Source organism: Vidua chalybeata, chromosome 5 (genome assembly GCF_026979565.1).
Source record: "Vidua chalybeata isolate OUT-0048 chromosome 5, bVidCha1 merged haplotype, whole genome shotgun sequence".
Lineage (NCBI taxonomy): Eukaryota > Metazoa > Chordata > Aves > Passeriformes > Viduidae > Vidua > Vidua chalybeata.
In genome coordinates, this window is record NC_071534.1 from 72,369,171 (window position 1) to 72,386,566 (window position 17,396).

The following is a 17,396-nucleotide window of genomic DNA, read 5'->3' on the forward strand; positions in this document are numbered from 1 at the left end:
TGGACCAACAGCCCACCAATAAGTCAACATGCTGCACTGTAAAGACTTGGAGGTCCGAAACAGTTTATGGGGAACCATTAAAAGAGAGCTGCTCTTAAAAAGTCTGCTGTCATAATGAAGCAACCACTTTAAGTCCCAGGAGGTTAAAAAGAGCCAACTCTTCGAGGCTTCTAAACTAAATTAAAGTTTTTGTACCTGCAAATGCATACAATACTGAGACCAAAAGGGTTTGTACCTCAGAGAGCATGGAAGCGTCACCAAAAGGCTTTTGCATTTCAGAATTCACCAGGTCTCCTGACACACCTAGTGAGAAAAGGAACACTTGTCACCATCAGTGTAACAACTTGCAGGTAAAGTCAGTAGGTAAGTGAAGGGACAAATAATGGGAGCAGAGCTTCTATAGAAGGTGAGAAAAGAAAAAAGAAAAAAAAAAAAAGACAGCAAAAAAAAAAAAAAAGACAGCAAACCAAGCACAGAAGAAAACAACCCAGAGTTGGAGTCTATGCAGTGCACAGACTTCCTGTTTTGGTTTAACTCCAGCCAGTAATTCAGATGCTGCAGCATGGCTCTGTGCAACCCCCTGTGTTTGCTGCATCACCTGCAGGCAGCACTTCTGACCCCCGCAGAAGGATGAAGAGCAAAGAGACAAGAGAACCAGGTAACAGACTGGTTTGACTGTTTTTTTTTTTTTTTCCCCATGTGGGATGCCGCATGGAATTCCAGACACAAAAAGATATTTACTAGCTTGCAGAGGCACACACAGCTCTTCATTTCATCTTAATTCTCTTCTGTGCCTTACACATCAGTCTTTGCATCTACAAACACACTCCTTCAAACACTTCTCTCTTTCTAACCTTAGCAACCACTTTTCTTCTTCTCTTCTTTTATATCCTACCCATCCCACACTAGAGTGTTCTCTTCTACCTTATGTAAATCCTTTCTGCCTTCTGTAGATTATCATCTTTAGATTCTGACCTCAGAGCTCCTCTTTCTAAATCATCTCCAGATTTGTCCCTGAAACTCCTCAAAGTTTCACAATTTTCTTGTCACATGCCTTATTCTGTGTCCTCACCTGTAGAAGAAGAGCAGTCTACATAAGAGGCTGGAGCTTCCACAGTCCACAAGTCTTGCAATTTTGCCTCAGCACCAATATTCTTATCCTGTGGGATGAAGAAAAGACACTGAGCTTTGAGCCAGGATCCTGGTACAAGAAGACAGCTCTCTTAGCTGTCTACTGCTCTGCCAGCTCCAAGTAAAACCTATCCAACTTTGGACACAACTCTGAAGCCTAATGAAAACAAGCAAACAAATAAATAATGAAAAAGAGATTGATTTTGATGTTAAGCAATAGATAAGGCATATCTCTGCAGATTAACAGATCAATGGATGCAATGATCTAAATAATTTCCTTCCTACATGATTTCTCTTCCATCTTCACTACCTCAAAGGGACTAATTACAGTATCATAACCTCTCACTGACCACCCAAGCAGAGAAGGTGAGAAGTCACGTGTCTGTCAGCCTATGCCTTACTGCTCCAGCAGACAAAAAACCTGGAGCTTTCCCAATAAAGTTATGCTACCACACAAACCAATAACCCCACAAGAACCTTTTAACTATTAGATGCCTTAACCTAGGTTTGGGAAATTATATTACTTGGCCTAAAGCCATGGGTCAGGTGCACAAATGGTAGGAATAGCTGTCCAAGTGTAAAAACTTAGATGTAAGCTATTTAGCTGGACTCTTTTTATAATGAAGACATTGAAATGGACCACTCCAGGGTTGTTTTCATTGACCCATTTTCAACATTCACCTTGTGGCAGGTGAGTCATATGCTAAAGAACCTGTTTTTTCACTGTCTATAAAGGGGCAGTAGAAAATAGTTAAAATGCTTACATGTGCCCTTGAAAAGCCTACGTGTGTCGGTGTGTGTGTGCACTCTCACTGATCTACCAGCTCACAGCTTGCAGGCAGTTGGAAAGTGGATGAATTACTCAAAATGCTTCTCCGGTTCCAAATATCAACTTTTACCTTAATACTTCACAGTAATATACAAACCTTCTGATAGAGAGGAATGTATTAGACAAAACACAGCATTAACCTTTCCCCTGTGGGCAGGATGGGTCAGCAGAGCAGGCTGCAGAGAGCCAGACCTTGCTCTGAGCTAACAATCCATTCCACAGCAAATCCTCAGTACAGATACGCAGAGGCTGTCATCTCCCCATGCTGAACACAGGGCCAAGCAACAGGTTCCTAATCCTGCATTCTTCACAACAACAGCCATTCTTCACTTGCACCTGCAGCTGGACACACTGGAGCAGCACAAGGACAGTGCCCACCTGTCCCCACTCACGGAGCCCCACACTCAGTTCCCCCAGTCAGTCAGCCAGGTGCCCATGAGGGCAGTGGTCATGGTTTGAAAGGCATCTTATATAATGACAGCTGAAACTTTGGAATTTTATTTCCAGAGACCCGTCTCAGATTAGCCCATAGCTCTGCTGAAAACCTAACTCACAACATGTAGAAAATAGCACAAATGTGGACTGGATGGATGAAGGACACAAGAAAAGCACACAGCTGGCAAAGGGAAACACAGTCTGTTACTAACACAGTGCAAGCTGTATTTGGAAGCTATTTCTGTCTTTCACCATTAATCCAGTTAATAATAACCTTCAAAGAGGATTGGTAAAAAAGACCATGACAGCTTAGCTGTTTTAAGGTCAGTCCTTGACCTATTTTAGTTTTAGCTTATTTCAGCTGCTTAATCATTACCTTTTCTGCATCTTTTGTGACCATCACAGCTTCCTGCTGAGACTCCTGGAGAACAACTTGCAAACGTGGTATTTCTGAAACATTCAAACACAAAAAATGTCTTTGAAATTTAAGACTTTGCTTTAGATAGCAAAGTCTTCCAGGAGCTTTTGAGAAAGGACACATGGCTGTTAATAACACTTATGTAGTGAAGGTATGTACTGTCATGCGATAATGTCAGTTTGGTTTTTTTTAGAGGCCACCACACAACCAACATGCTCTTTTAAGCAGCTTTTAGAAAAGAACAATTGTTGTCATACAGACATACTGAAAGACAGGTAACAGAGATTCAAGTTTTAAGAAACATTTTTATAAAGGAGAGGAAAGAACTACTGTAGCAAAACGTTTCAAATTTCATTTGGAAAAAATAAAATTACAAATTGTTATAAATGTACAAGAAAAATACATTCTAATTCATCTCAGTTCTAATTAATGTATTAGGTGATGGCTCAGCTTTTTAGCATAGCAGCCAGTAAAGCAACAAACACTGTGTCTTCCCCAGAAATACTAACTTAGAAGCATTTTAAAAAACAGGCTCCACTTTTGTGAACATGTTTACTAGCAATGATGGTATGAAAAATAGGTTAATATATATGCAAAATAAAACTCAGGACCAAGTTAAACAGTTCTCTAAGGGGTATGAATATCTGTACTTTTCACTTCTGAGCATGCAGAGAGGACACACATACCATCAACATACAGTACAAGGTTTTCTTCTGTTCTCCTTCAAACACTCTTGTACATACAATTGATTATACAAAACTGCATTTGCTAAGTACTACGGAAGCTGAGGAAGCTCAAGTGAACATTTTGTGAATTCTAACAACTGGAAGGCAGTCTGTGTTTTCTGTGATAATGGCTTTCCTTTATTGACCCATATTCTACTGTAGTCTTTCTACCAAGTGAACTATGGACAGCCTCATACAACGTTATGCAGCAGGAGGAGAGACCTTCAATCACTCCAAAAGCTGCCTCAAGAGAAGTTCAAAGAATCCATACAGATGTAAATAGAGTTACAGATATTCTGGTCTAATGCACTGCTAAATCCATGGAAATTGAGGCTGTACAAGGATTTAAAGAATCTTTATATTTCAAACAACAACAGCTTGAAATTTGAAGGCATTTGTTGAGGTCTGCTTGAAAAGCACCAAAAATTGCAAAATATAAGGTAACTATAAATCCTTATTTCATTCTATCCAAGTTGGGAATGGATTATGGTGGCAGTTTTAGGCATCCCACTTTAATTAAGACTGACAAATTCACGACACAAAAAGGAGTAACAAAGTACTTAGAACCTATAAAGCAGACTTAAAGGATTTTTAATGTTTCATTTAATATTTTGGTCGTTTTTAAAAAGAAATTACATTTCCCAGTGTTTAAGATCAAATAAAAAACAGTAATCAAGGGTTCAACACACCCACTGGAAACAGAATAACAACAACAACATAAGCTTGTTTTGAAGTAAATATGCAGTTAAACATGCATTGGGAAAGATGCTTTAAGTAACATGACAGTGAAGCTCTGAGTCACCATATTTTTCAGGTGGAATTCCTTTCACTAGAGGGAGGGAGGAGCTGTTTTTTAAGAAAGCTGACTGAAGTTTTCCAGGTGCATTTTGGGTGTACTCAACTGTAGCTTGGGGCACGATACCAGATTGAAAGCTGGATTTCTGTGAGGCCTTTGCTACTAAATTGCTGATATGGGTTTGACAGGTGGGCTGTTAAGTGGGGTAAGGAACTGGCTGTGTGCAAGGAGCTGCAGTCAATGGCTTGACATCCAGTGGGAACCAGGAGCCACAGAAGTCCATACTGGGACTGGCACTGTTTAGTGTCCTGACTGCTGACAGGACAGCTGGGTGGAGTGCACCCATGGCACACCTGTGGGTGACCCAGGCTGAGCAGCTGATTTTGCTGGGGGGATGTGATGCCATTCAGAGAGACCTGGACAAGCTTGAAGAATGCAGCCATGCAGCCCTTGTGCACAGCAAGGTTTAGTAAGACCAAGTGCAAGGCCCTACACCTGGGCTGGGGCAATCCCCAGTACCAGCACAGACTGTGGGGTGAATGGATTGAAAACAGGCTACAGAGGAAGACTCTGGGATTCTGGTAAACTAAAAATTGGACAAGGGCAATGCGTGCCTGCAGCCCAGAAAGCCAATCATACCCTGGGCTGCACCAAAAGAGGTGTGGGCAGAAGGTTGAAGGAGATAATTCTCACCCTCTTCCCTGCTTTTGTGAGACCCCACTCAGAGCACTGTGTCCAGTTCTGGGGTTCCCCTGTACATGACAGATGTGGATCTGCTGAAGTGAGTCCAGAAGAAACCACAAAAATGATCAAAGGGCTGGAACATTATCTCCCATGAAGAAAGGCTGAGAGACTCGTGGTTGCTCAGCCTGGAGAAGAAAGGCTTCAGAGAGGCCTTATTGCAGCTTTTCAAGAAGGCTGCTTCTCTCTGGATTGCCCAGAGAAGCTGTCAGCTGCCCCATCATTAGACATGTTCAAGGTCAAGTTGGATGGGGCTCTGAGCAACCTGACCTGGTAAAGGATGTCCCTGCTCAGGGCAGGGGGGATGGACCAGATGACCTTTATGAGTTCCTTCCAACCCAAACCATGCCGCGATTCTAAACAATGTCTTGAAGTTCATTAAAGATCTGCATCTCTGAGATCTTGGAACAAAAAAAGAGAAAGATGATGTTCTAGGACTGTAGGAATCTGGTTTATTGGTGATTATTCTCTATTTTTGAATGCCAGGAAGCAAAATGAATCTACTTCTCAAAAATCAAGACAGCCTACTGTCACAGTGTCAATCATACCAGACCCTGAAGTAAACACGTGAGGGAATCCACTGTTTTATAGTAAAATTCCAACAGAGCTGTGATATTTCTGCTAGCAGTCTACACGACCAGACACTCAAAACCAATGCAGTTCTCTGGGGTTGCTATATGTGGCATATATATGGGTCCCTTATTGTTCAGCAAAAGCTATCAAAAATACCCCTCCCAGAAGTACCACTTGCAGATTGTCAGCATTTTGTACTGGGGAAAGCTACCACTTCAGCTCTATCTTAATCTGTAGAAGCTAATTCTAGAATGATTCTTAAGTATATTAAGAATATTAAAATAGGTAAGGTAATCATACAACCTTCTGTCTTCTGTCTTTCCAAGTTTTCTGTGGGTAGGAATGAATTCCCATTCTGGTCTTCCTGATCTACTATTTTTTCCTGTGAAGTTGATTCATCCTGTTTAAACAGGATGGAGGGGAGAAAGACAAATTTTAATACCATTTAAAAATACATATTAGTCTTTGATCATTTGGTTAACTTTTTTTTTTTTAAATCAATAGGCAACTTTTAAATTACTCGGATTGACTTCTACTTCTTTCCAGGCTTCTATAGTCATAACATGCCTATCCATCAACTGAGAGAACTAACAAAAGCCTCTCTCAAGCAATGCATGATAAAAAAAAAGGCATTCTAGACATTTAATTTGGCTTCAGTTCCTAAATAGACCAGAAAAATTAATGAGAATAATTTCAAACTATCAAACCTGCTGCTCCAGTTCAGAAAGCTGCACTTGTGGCTGGGATTTCAGCTCATCCTGACAGCAGACAAATTCTTCAAGTCTCTGTAGAAGTTCATCTGACAGAGGGCAAAAAGGGGAGTTAAGGTCTGTTCTTGTCTTTTTTGCCACACTATGTCCATTTTACACACATGCACAATAGTTTATGAAATCTCTTATCTCTTAGTCACTGCTTCAGCTTTGGGCCATAAAGAAGCTGGAAGAAAATAAATTTGAAATAAGAGCTTGAGGCAAGATCAATGTCATTATTTTTAACACAGGTCTATGGGGAAAATGGTACACTTTACTTTTCTTGGTTGTTTTACTTATAATTTCAGTAGAAATTCAGACTGTGAAGAACGAGGGACATCTAAAAAGGACTTACATAAGCTGACAGAAAAAAAACCAAATAAATAAAATCAACTAAAAAAATAAATCCAGCTCAAGAAATCCATAAATCCCAAAAAAAAGGAGTCTGGGACAGTACACAAGCAAAGCACCATATATGCTGCCCCACACTTCTGCTCTCTTGCAGCTGCCAAAGACAGAATGGTGGGATCGAAGTAGCCCCCCTTAGTTTGAGACAGCACCACCACTCCTGTGTAATTAGGAATTGTTACATCAAGCCATTCTTATGAACTGTTGTAAAAGCAAAGCCAAAGAGAAGGTAAGCCAGTGATACCCAGGTTCCTGAGGACCTGCTCCGCCTGACTGCCGTGCCTGCTCACCCTGTGCTCCGTGTCGCAGGGGTGGCACTGAGAGCTGCCCAATGCCCTGCTCCAGCTGCTCCTCCTCAGCTCCACGGGCAGCACGGCCACATCCCAGCTCTCCTTCAGCCACCGTCAGACCACTGAGCAGCCGGTTTTTCTCTTCCACCTCCAGCCTGTGTTCCTGTTCCAGGTCTTTATACTTCACCTCTAGCTCAGCTTGTGCTCTTCTTGCCTCCTCCAGCTGTTCTGAGAGACACTGCACCTCCTCCTGCAAGCGATGTGAAGACAGCTTCCTCTCAGCTAGCTCCAGCTCCATCTTCTCCCTGAGATCCTGAGACCCTCGTCTCTCTGCATCTAGCACATCCCTCATGGAGCTTAGTTCCACTTCCATCTTCTGGCACTGATCTAGGAGTGTCTGTAAAATGATGCAGAAATCGATTTCTCTCTCAACTAGTTAAACACCTTGACAAAGCAAAGTAGCTGAATTATATTTTAAGGTTTTCAGTAAATCCTTTTAAAATACCTGAGCAGCAGAAGGCAGGAAACAAACATGCCAGAAATTTCAATCTGTTAGAAAGAAACTGCCCCACAATTTGGAAATTGCAAGAAAGCAATGCTGGGAGAAACAACTCCTCATCGTTGTGGTAAAGAAAAGGTAAGTCTTGATTTAGAGGAAGGGAATTTAGAGAAAAGAAGCAACAGAACAGTGGCCAGGAGCTCTCTTTTAGAAGAAAGCAAACTTCGCAAAAAGGGGAGGAAGAGCTACAACAAATGAGGGAGAACTCAACAATTACAGAGTAGAATTAAAGAAAAAAAAAACCAGAGCAAAAGTGTGTATGTGAAAGGGGAATGCTGAAATATGAGTCTGGAGATAACAGAGGGCTCCACACAGTATCCACTGCTTTAAGAAAGATCTCAGAAGCCTCTGGTAAACACTGACCAGAGGTTTAAGGTGACCAAGAGACAGAAACAGACTCTACATTTGCCCAAACTCCTGTTGTCAAACTTCCTCCTTATGGAGCTGTGGATGGCCAGCACAGCTAATTTCTGATGAGGAGCTCCTTTTACTTTATGGGTAGGCTTCAGCCACAGGGCCTCAAGTTTGTACCTATACCAGGTCTCCTTGAGACCACAGAATGTATGAGGGAAGTCAAAGATACCAAGGAGAAGCCAAGGGAGCTTCTCCAACCAGCCAAGCCAACAACCATGTCATGAAGATATCCATGCCAGCACCCCGTGATACACCCCTGCCGAGCAATGCAGCCAGTAGCGAGTACAAGTCAGCTCACTGAGGTTCTTTACCTCTTCTCAGTAGGAAGAGGACCCACCAACGTGGGCCTGGCTGGGACACAGAGCAAAAGAAAATATGTTGGGCACAAGTGTGTAAAAATTATCAAAATGAGGTTCAGCATTAGACTGGCTGGAGATCATGCAGCCAATGAATATGAGACTGATTCAGCGTAAGTCTCTTCTAAAGGGATGGAGAATTTTCAGAAGTTCAGATACTGGAAAAATGAGAAATACACTCATCCTCTATCTGCAAACCAACCTTTTAAGAGCTTGTGTTCTTAGTCCTGTCTCAAGGAGCCCCTGTCTATATAGTCCCATATGCACAAACTTGATCTCATTCTTGTCACACTCCAAACTGATGAAGTGAGAGCCAATCCCACTCCACAAGTTGTGTCACCATATAAGCAAGTTCTCAGCAAGACATACCAAAGAATAGCTGTTTCTGCTCTGATCTGACCTTGACACTGCAGTCCAGAAACACTGAGGCTTCAGCAGCACCGTATAAAGCATTTCTGCTTTTGGCAAAGGTTTGTGTATTTGGCTTTGAAAGTACAGTCAGCAGCATGGGCATGGATAGATGTAGACCCTGTCCACCTGCCCTGCATCATTAGAGCTGGCAGCTGCAGCACTCACTGTCTGGCTGTACCTGCTGTGAGCTGTGCACACAGACCTGCAGCTCTAATGTCTGACCCAGGGAAGGCAACCCCAGCTGATTTCATGATGGAAAGCTGGTGCCAAAAAAAACCTAATCTGGTAACTTCTGAGCCACTGACAAAGGCCCCATCCCCCCCCCCCTCCCCGAGTAAAGCAATAAAAAGTATGACCAGGTACCTGGTTTTGTTTTTCAGCAGTGTGTAACTCCTGCTGCAGCAGTTCTACCACCTGAGTTCGTGCTAACAGAGCTGCTTCCTGCTCCTCAAGCTTTCTCTGAAGTGTGTGCAGGTTCTGTGAGAGAGACAAGGTCATTCCAGCACTGGGGAGACCAGTGTATATTTAGATTCCCACGTTTCATCCATATACCTCGTTTTTGTAACACAGTTACTCTGATAGCCTGAATTAACTAATTTTTGTTGACACCTATTCTGGAACCCTGGTGCAGTAGGAGGAGCTTACTTTGCTTCATGAATAGGGAACTGGAGCACAATAATGTAACACTTTTTTCAACTGTTCTTTCTCTTTGACTGATAGCAAACCAGAAGATTGAAGCTAGGACTCAAAGCCCCAACTAGCATTCCAAAAAACTCCAAACCACCAAAGCATCTTTCTTCTATCCTTTCTGAGTTACTTTAATGAGAACTGTTCTTTCAGAGTGTCTTCTGTTTTCCTTCCTCCTCCCATGATATGATTATTATATCAAATATACCTGTTGCATCTCTACTTCCATATCTGACTGGACCACCATCTTGAGCAATTCAGCTTGATGCTGGTGCACATGCTCTTCCAGGAGAGCTTCCTTCTCCTGAATCACTTCCTGCAGGGAACTCAGCTGAAAACATAAGCCACAAAGTAAAAACAAACCAACAAGGTTATGAACCTGACAGACACATGGGATTGCTTTCAACACGCACCAGCATATTGTGTGTGTGATGGAATTTTCAGCTGGACAACCCTATACATCATCTTGGTCAAACACTATTTTTAGTTGGTGTCTTTATCCTACTATTATGTGTATAACAACTGCTAAGATTTCAGATCCCAGAAAGCAAAAAGCATAGAATTTAATCTACAAATACATAGAATAATAAAATAAATTATTACTATATAATTAACAGTTCATAAAACTTCTGGGCTTTTAATTGTATAGGATGCAGCCCAATTCACAGTTCAAAAGCTAAACCTGCAATTTAGAGTATTAAAAAATCTTTCCACAACTAACTACAGCATACTATTAATGCTGTTACATCTGTGATAAGCAGCTGCCCTGCACACCCACAGCAGAACACAGAGAGGCAATGGCAGGCCTGGCAGCTGGAAGAACACTCTGCCCCACATACTGCAAAGCCCATCACAGAAGGGCTTCCCTGTCTGAGGGCAGACAGGGAAGAACCCAAATTCTGACTCAGAGGAAGGAACACCCTATCTATCCAGCCCCTTCCAGGGACTGTTTTCCCCCTCCTCAGAGAGCCATCAGTCTCACTGTCCAAGGGTGAAAACCATCGCTTACCTGCAGAGCACCTTTTGCACTAAGGGTGGTTCTGGCCTGGGGCAGAGGATGGGGGGCAGGAGAAGATCATTTTGGGATTGTGAAAGACTTAGGTAATGTTTAGAGGAGGAGCCAAAGGCATTGAAATGGATGGACCTAGGTGACTTGAGGAAGCTCAAGACTGACAAAATTGAGGTAAGGGAATTGAAGACCAGCTATGTAAGCATTATTCTATTATATCATACTAGTCTAAACAGTGAGGTGGGAAACACAGACTGATGAACAGAAAAAAATTTTTGTACCTGTGTTGCATACATGATTTCAGCATCTTTCAGATTCACTTTGGCTACAGCCAGCTGTTTCTTCAGGTCCTGAACAGTCTTCTCTTGCTCTCTGAGCTGCTTTTTCAGTACTTCCACTTCCTCTCTGTGCCCTTCACTTGTATTTTCGTTTTTCTGACATTGCAAGAGGACAAAAAGTGGGAAGAAGAGAAACAGAAGAGATTAAACTTATCAGCATTACTGGTTAATAAATTAAATAAATAAATAAAATTTAAAAAATATACTATAATGCTACTTTACTCTTGACTCCTAATCAGATGATTATTTTTACTACATTGCTTAATTTCTTTACATTTGTTTCTTTAAATGAAGTTCTCCTATGTTAAGTAACTATTTTCCCTGTTTCTGTGTCGCGATTAACAAGATGCCTTTAATTGGGGAGTGTCAAAGCACTTGGCAGGGCTAGCAGTCCATGACTGCTCACTATATAAACTAAGGCAAATTAGATTATTAAATACATTATTTATTATATGACTACTCTGATTTTTGAGGCTTTTTAACATCACAAATTTTTCTAATACCAGAAATAAAAACATTTTAAAATTAATTATAGAAGAATATTCTCCATGTGACAAAAGGGTAGATGTTCTAGACTACAGAAAATGCCCAGGGAAATCTCTTTAGACTACAGGATTATTAGCAATGAACTTATTAGATACAAGCAAAGGGAACAGGCAAACAATTAGCAGTTCTACTCCACTCTGAAGCATTTAAATCCTCTGTTTATGACCAAGAAATTTAAACAACGTTTCACATAAAATGTGCTTAGCCTATGTCTACTCAGACAACCCAGCAGACCACACCTGCACTCTTCTGTCTCTCCACCTGGGTGAGGGCAGGTCCCTCACCACCTGTCTCTGAGCAGAGAAAACTTGCTCTACATTCTTATCTCAGCACTTCCAGCTACTGTCAGCACACAGTGCTGGGTATTTTGTACTGAATATATATAAAATACATATCTTCCATTTTATTTGCAGCAGGTATTGGGTCAAACACCATCAATAACACAGGAATTCTACAGGGTATTTATGTCTTTAAACCAAATCTGAAAATACTATGAAGGCTTTTAGAAGTACTTATACATCAGTATAATAAGAGTAAGAGGCTACTGTTCCTCAAAAGCTGTTTCACCTACAGAGAAGGTCATTGGCAGGAGGCAGAACAGGCAGACAAAGCAGCTTCAGTTGCACTTAAATTTAGAAATAGAACAAGACAGAAGAATAAAGAACAGAAATGCAGGAAGCTCTAAGAAGCCAGGATATACATAACTTGTAAGACTGGGGCAGAGGAGCTGCTGGGGGGAAGATAGGTGGATTAGTTTGCTTACTTGTAATTAGCTTTCAGGATTGATACTCACAGTGGGATTTTAAAAAGCCTCTTACACTGGCCATTACACAGAGTGCCACAAGTAAGGACAGTAGCACAGCCACAACGAGCTCAAGCTTTTAAATGCTATGTTTTTCCAAGATGTATAAGCTCTTATATCTGAACATAATTTATCTTTACCCACTTCAAAAGTTTGAGAGGAGCCTCAATTGTTCTGTAAACAAATACTATCTGTGAGAAGGAGATAAGCAGATATTTCCATTCTTCTCCAAATAAGGCACTCTGCTAAAAGCCCAGGAAGTAATAGTACTAGTTAGAGATATTTAAAATACAGCCTTCCCACAGGGCCCACATCATTGAGAGAAAAAAATCCAGCCCTTTGCTACTATTCAATACTTCAGCATAACAGGCAAGTCTAACCTAGAATTTTCACATTTAAATGGCAGGGTAAGTGTCTAGGAAATACCCCCATTACTCAAGACAGCATCTACTTGGAGAAATAAGTGTAAATAAAGGACTCTCTATCTTTTCAGTAGGTTTAACCTTGCAAGATATAAGCTAGTGCTTTCTGGGTCAAATACAAAATATTGCAGGTAACTGCCCTAACATAATTTCACTCAAACTATGTTCTAACCCAAACCAAGTAAGGCTGTGGTCCATACCATGTCCACTGGAGACTGTCTCAAGCCCTCATTCCTCTAATTAGAAGGCCATTTTTCTTAATGGCTAATTTACATTCATCCATTCACCTGCATTATCCTTTAACAGTTTGCCCACTTTCTTGAAGCTCACCTTTCTCATACAACTGTAGAGTATGACATTTCCTCTCTGACTTTGGCTGACTAAATAACCAAGCTGTTTGTCTCCCAAGTGCAGCTACTAACACAATGGGAGAACAGAAATCTCTTGCTGCTCTCAGAATTTATCTTTCCTGATTCCAAATGAGCAGAACATGCCAACACTGCACACAAGGCCTTGCCACTCTCAGTAGAATAGCTAGAATGGTATGTAAAAAAAGGTAAGGTCTCTTTTTAAAATCTATATTGCACCAATTAACTGATTATCAGCCTTCTCTCATTTTGCCTTCTTCAACTGATAAATTTGATTTTTGAAGCAAGAATACTCACCAGTCCTCAACACCAAGTCTACACAAAGTCATGTAACAGCACATGAATGTTACATGCTGCAGATAGATAAGATGAAAAAGAGCCTCAGCACCAGGACAGCAATGTCAAGTGACACAGCTAAACAGCTCCTGTGGCCTCCACAGCCAGGGAATGCTGCTCATGCTTGATCGTGCACTGGTTAAATTTTGCTTTGTTTTTCTATTATGTCAGTCCTTGAGATCATCCAGTTCTTCATGTATGAAACCAGATGGTGCTTTGCATTGAGAAAGACTCTCAAGTTGGTATTGGGAATTACAGAAGCACATTTCTATGATTTTATGATGCTCTCAATCAAAAATAGTCAGCACAAGTCATAGAACTGATCTTCATTAGTAGTCACCTCTCATCTGACAGCTCTCACAGGCACCTCTTACTGTTTCCTATAATATTTTAGTATTTTTTTTCAATGTCTGAAATAACCTTTATGTTCTCTGGTTTAATTAATCATCTGATGTCTGGAAAGCATTTTGGACTTCTATCCCATTTCTCTTCCATAATATTCCCAAGTTTTTGAAGAAAACATTGTTCTGCTGATCACATACTCAAGTTTTCAAAAATTGCCAGCTCCAGTGGGAGCTTCTAGTTAGTAGCTAACAGCCTCTTTAATGTCTTTGTAGAGGACACTTTCCCTTCAGTTTTTACCTAGTGTTACACAATTATGGTTTGTCAACCATAAAACTTTATGATGGGTCAGGAAGCTATGCGACTGGAAAAAATATACATTTATTTTTTTTTTATATTTAAGGTACTGCCTTCCAGTTTCAATGACCTCCTTACCTCTTTGTTCTTGTACTCCAGCCAACCTTTGCTGTACTGTCATGACAGGCAACATTTTGAAACTCATAGCTCAGATAGACACACAGTTTCTGCAGGAAAGAGTTCAGCTACAATGGATTACCAAAGTTATGCAGAGGGAAACTAGCCCATGACCTTGAGGAAATCAAGCTGAGCACTCCAAGGGCATCTGCAGTAAAAGGAAGCTGGACAGACAGGCTTCCTACAGCACAGGGACATCCTTGCTGAAATTATGAATATCCTGCTAATAAGACAAATAGACCCTGCTGGGTCACTGTGACCTGAAACATCAGGCAGTACCAGGTTATCAGTAGGAGCTACATCTTTTAAATAGCCCCCTTCTCCCAACCTTGGGATACTCCAGTTCTTCTGCTAAGGCCTGTGCAGGCAGTGGCGATCCTTTCTCTGTCAGCTCCTCGATGCGTTTGTTCAGAGAGGCCAGTTTGGCCTTGGCTTGAAGTTTAAGTTTCATCAGCTTGGCATCCGCGGCCTCTCGCTCTTTCTGTAAGAGACGGACACAAACTGACTGCCCTGATTCCAGTCTGCTACTCAAGAAGCACCACTTTGAAAAACCTACACAGTTTGTCAGCCTGCCATATTCTGTTTAACCCTGCCTCCCCAGTAACAGCACTACCTAAAACACATCTGCAAACCAAATTTGTTCTGAAACACCACACATACCAGAAGTGGGGAAAGAACAACCTCACACAAGGTATTAGTACTTATTAGAGCCACTGGGAACCAGCATGGGCCTCAAAGGGCTCTGAGAAAAAATGCTGTGTAACTTGGATGTAACTTATCTACTCCAGTCTAAATTAACCCAATCAAACGAACAGAAGATATCCTACATCTCTTAGGGTCCATTATTCAAATTTTAATATTTCTCCGGAACTGATGCCATTTGTCATGCAGGTATCTCATGTTCAAAAGAAACCAGAGACTGACTTGCACAGAAGACTGAAGCAGTATTTTACTCTTGGTTCCCAGAGAAAGAAATGGTACCTTGAACACAGTTTCTTTTTCCTGGAGTAGGGCATCCTTTTCTCGAATCAAACCCTTCAGCTGAACAACTAGCTTTTCTGTTTGGGCTAGGCGATCCAACAGCTCCTCAGGTGCCTCCTCCATGCTTTCTGCTCCTGACTGCAAAGCTTCTACCTGAAACAACAAAATGAGTGTTCTGAAGGAAAAAAAACTATTAACAGCCTGCAGCAGAGCATCCACACGATAGCTTCAGCTCCCGTCCTCAGCGCTGCACTCTGCTCCCTGCAGATGAAATGCAGGCATTTCATGAAGCCTGTAGAAACATACAGTTAGATGAAACCAGGAGGAAACTCAAAGAACTTGTAAGCCAACACACAAAACCAAAGAGTACCTTGCTGAACACCACATGAACAAATCTGAAATGAGAGGCACCCTCACACGCTATCCATTGTCTCAATACCAAAGGGCGGCACAAGGATGAAGCCTCCCACTGTGACCCAACCATGCAGAGCTTCCCCTTCTGCTACACACAACCACTAGTACTCTTAAAAATCTTTCTTCACCCTAATTCTAGTTTGTTTCCTGGGATCACCTTGAGATGTGGAAACTGAGGAGATTATGGTCTGCCCAACAGAAATGCTGACTTAAGAGGTGAGGAGTAGAAGAAAAGCAGAGTGGAATGACAGCTCAGTCTAGTGCTCAGCAAGGAAGAAGCAGAAGACAGTTTTCACTGCAGTCTAATGAACCATGCTCCCCAAACTAATTGTCAATAAGATCTGAAAGTCTATAGATAACACTGTACTTACAGCAATAGATGGTTCAGTAACTGCATCTCCATCCTCCCCCGACAGCTCTTGTAGAACAGTACTTGCTAAACCTGACAAACGGCTCAGCATCTTGAGCCTAAAACAAAACCAAGAGTCAGAATACAGTTCCAGAGTCAAAACTGCTATAAAGAATAAACTCCCTTCTGCTGATCTCTAATGTTACAGCAGTTGGTGACCAGGCTTGTAGGAATTTGTCTCCTTTGCCAAGAGAGAAAAGCCAAAGTAAAACCTCAGGAAAAAAGAAAATGGTCACGTTAACAGAAGCATTGTTAACGTGCTCTGAATATTAAAGCAGAGGATGTGCTGGTGTCAAGATACATGAAGATTCCTTCACTGCACCACATGTATGATTGAAAAATATATTTTTATACGAGATGCCACGTCATCCTCAGTTCATTCTTGATCTTTCTTAACAATGACATTACAGAACTACGATCTGTTCCGTTTACTGAAAAGAAAGGTGATTGTTAAATGAAGTCATTTCTCTACAGGCCAAACATGGCCTGTAACGAAATCAGCCTTCTGCTAATAAGTAGTGGAAATAATGGACTGAGCCTTGATGTTTGCTAAACAGATACAAGTGTGTCACCTTAGAGAGATGATGAGCATGTCACACACAGGACAGGACCTCAACACAGGGGAACAGTCTGGAGAGGACATAGATTCCCTGGCTGCTGCTTAGCATACCTTCTTTCCTTTCCTTGAAATTCAGGAGCCAAACTAATCCAGCAAGTGGAAGTGAAGAACCAAAAAACATGCAGCAGTACCAGACAGCAACATATAACTTGTCATTTTGGGAAGAACAGTAAATTAAATTCCCCATTATTAACTGAGACAATGGGATGCACTCCACCTCACTAAATTCACTGAATTCGAATGAGCCTTTGTGTAGAGTTGACAACCAGGAGAACAACAACAGGCTGGAGAAACAGATGGATCGTGAAGTTCAGGAAAGGTAGAAGCCTATGCCTGGAATGGGAAAAGCATGAGTGGCACAGGCTGAGGCGCAACTGGCTGTACAACTGTGTTGCAGAAGACAAGCTCCAAGTGCTGATGGCCAAGCCTGGCACAAGCCACCAGTGCGTTCACGGCCAAGGTCAGGTGTACACTGAGCTGTACTGGCAGGACTGCAGGCAGCAGGTTGAGAAAAGCAATTACTCCTCTCTATTCACACCTATAAGACTACATTTGAAGTAGAGTGCCCCCTTTCAAAACAGTGAATCAAGTACAGCAGAGAGCCCCCAGGACGACTGGGGTCTGCTTTACAAGGCACGTGGAGAGTATAGGAGTGATGGGCTTGCTCAGCCCTGAGAACAGCAGGTGAGGGGTAGGATACAATTGCTGTCCTCCCTACAACAACCCATAAGGTAGCTAGTCACACACCTCTTACAATGTCCACATAGGATGGACATGAGGCAGAGGACACAAGTTGCAGCATAAGCAATTTCAA

The 17,396-nt window shown here is 41.8% G+C and overlaps 1 protein-coding gene across 1 annotated transcript in view; it reads right to left on the reverse strand.

Moving 5' to 3' along the window:
- GOLGB1 (golgin B1) overlaps positions 1 to 17,396 on the reverse strand; it is a 39,674-nt gene that overhangs the window by 18,578 nt on the left and 3,700 nt on the right. Inside the window, exons 3-14 of the mRNA XM_053943411.1 lie at positions 15,926 to 16,022; positions 15,141 to 15,293; positions 14,488 to 14,640; positions 10,813 to 10,965; positions 9,731 to 9,853; positions 9,199 to 9,312; positions 7,096 to 7,492; positions 6,356 to 6,447; positions 5,952 to 6,048; positions 2,772 to 2,845; positions 1,073 to 1,160; positions 236 to 303 (exon numbers count right to left, since the gene is read on the reverse strand). Coding sequence (XP_053799386.1) covers positions 236 to 303; positions 1,073 to 1,160; positions 2,772 to 2,845; positions 5,952 to 6,048; positions 6,356 to 6,447; positions 7,096 to 7,492; positions 9,199 to 9,312; positions 9,731 to 9,853; positions 10,813 to 10,965; positions 14,488 to 14,640; positions 15,141 to 15,293; positions 15,926 to 16,015 — 1,602 coding nt within the window. The 5' untranslated portion in view covers positions 16,016 to 16,022. The remainder of the gene's footprint in view (positions 1 to 235; positions 304 to 1,072; positions 1,161 to 2,771; positions 2,846 to 5,951; positions 6,049 to 6,355; positions 6,448 to 7,095; positions 7,493 to 9,198; positions 9,313 to 9,730; positions 9,854 to 10,812; positions 10,966 to 14,487; positions 14,641 to 15,140; positions 15,294 to 15,925; positions 16,023 to 17,396) is intronic.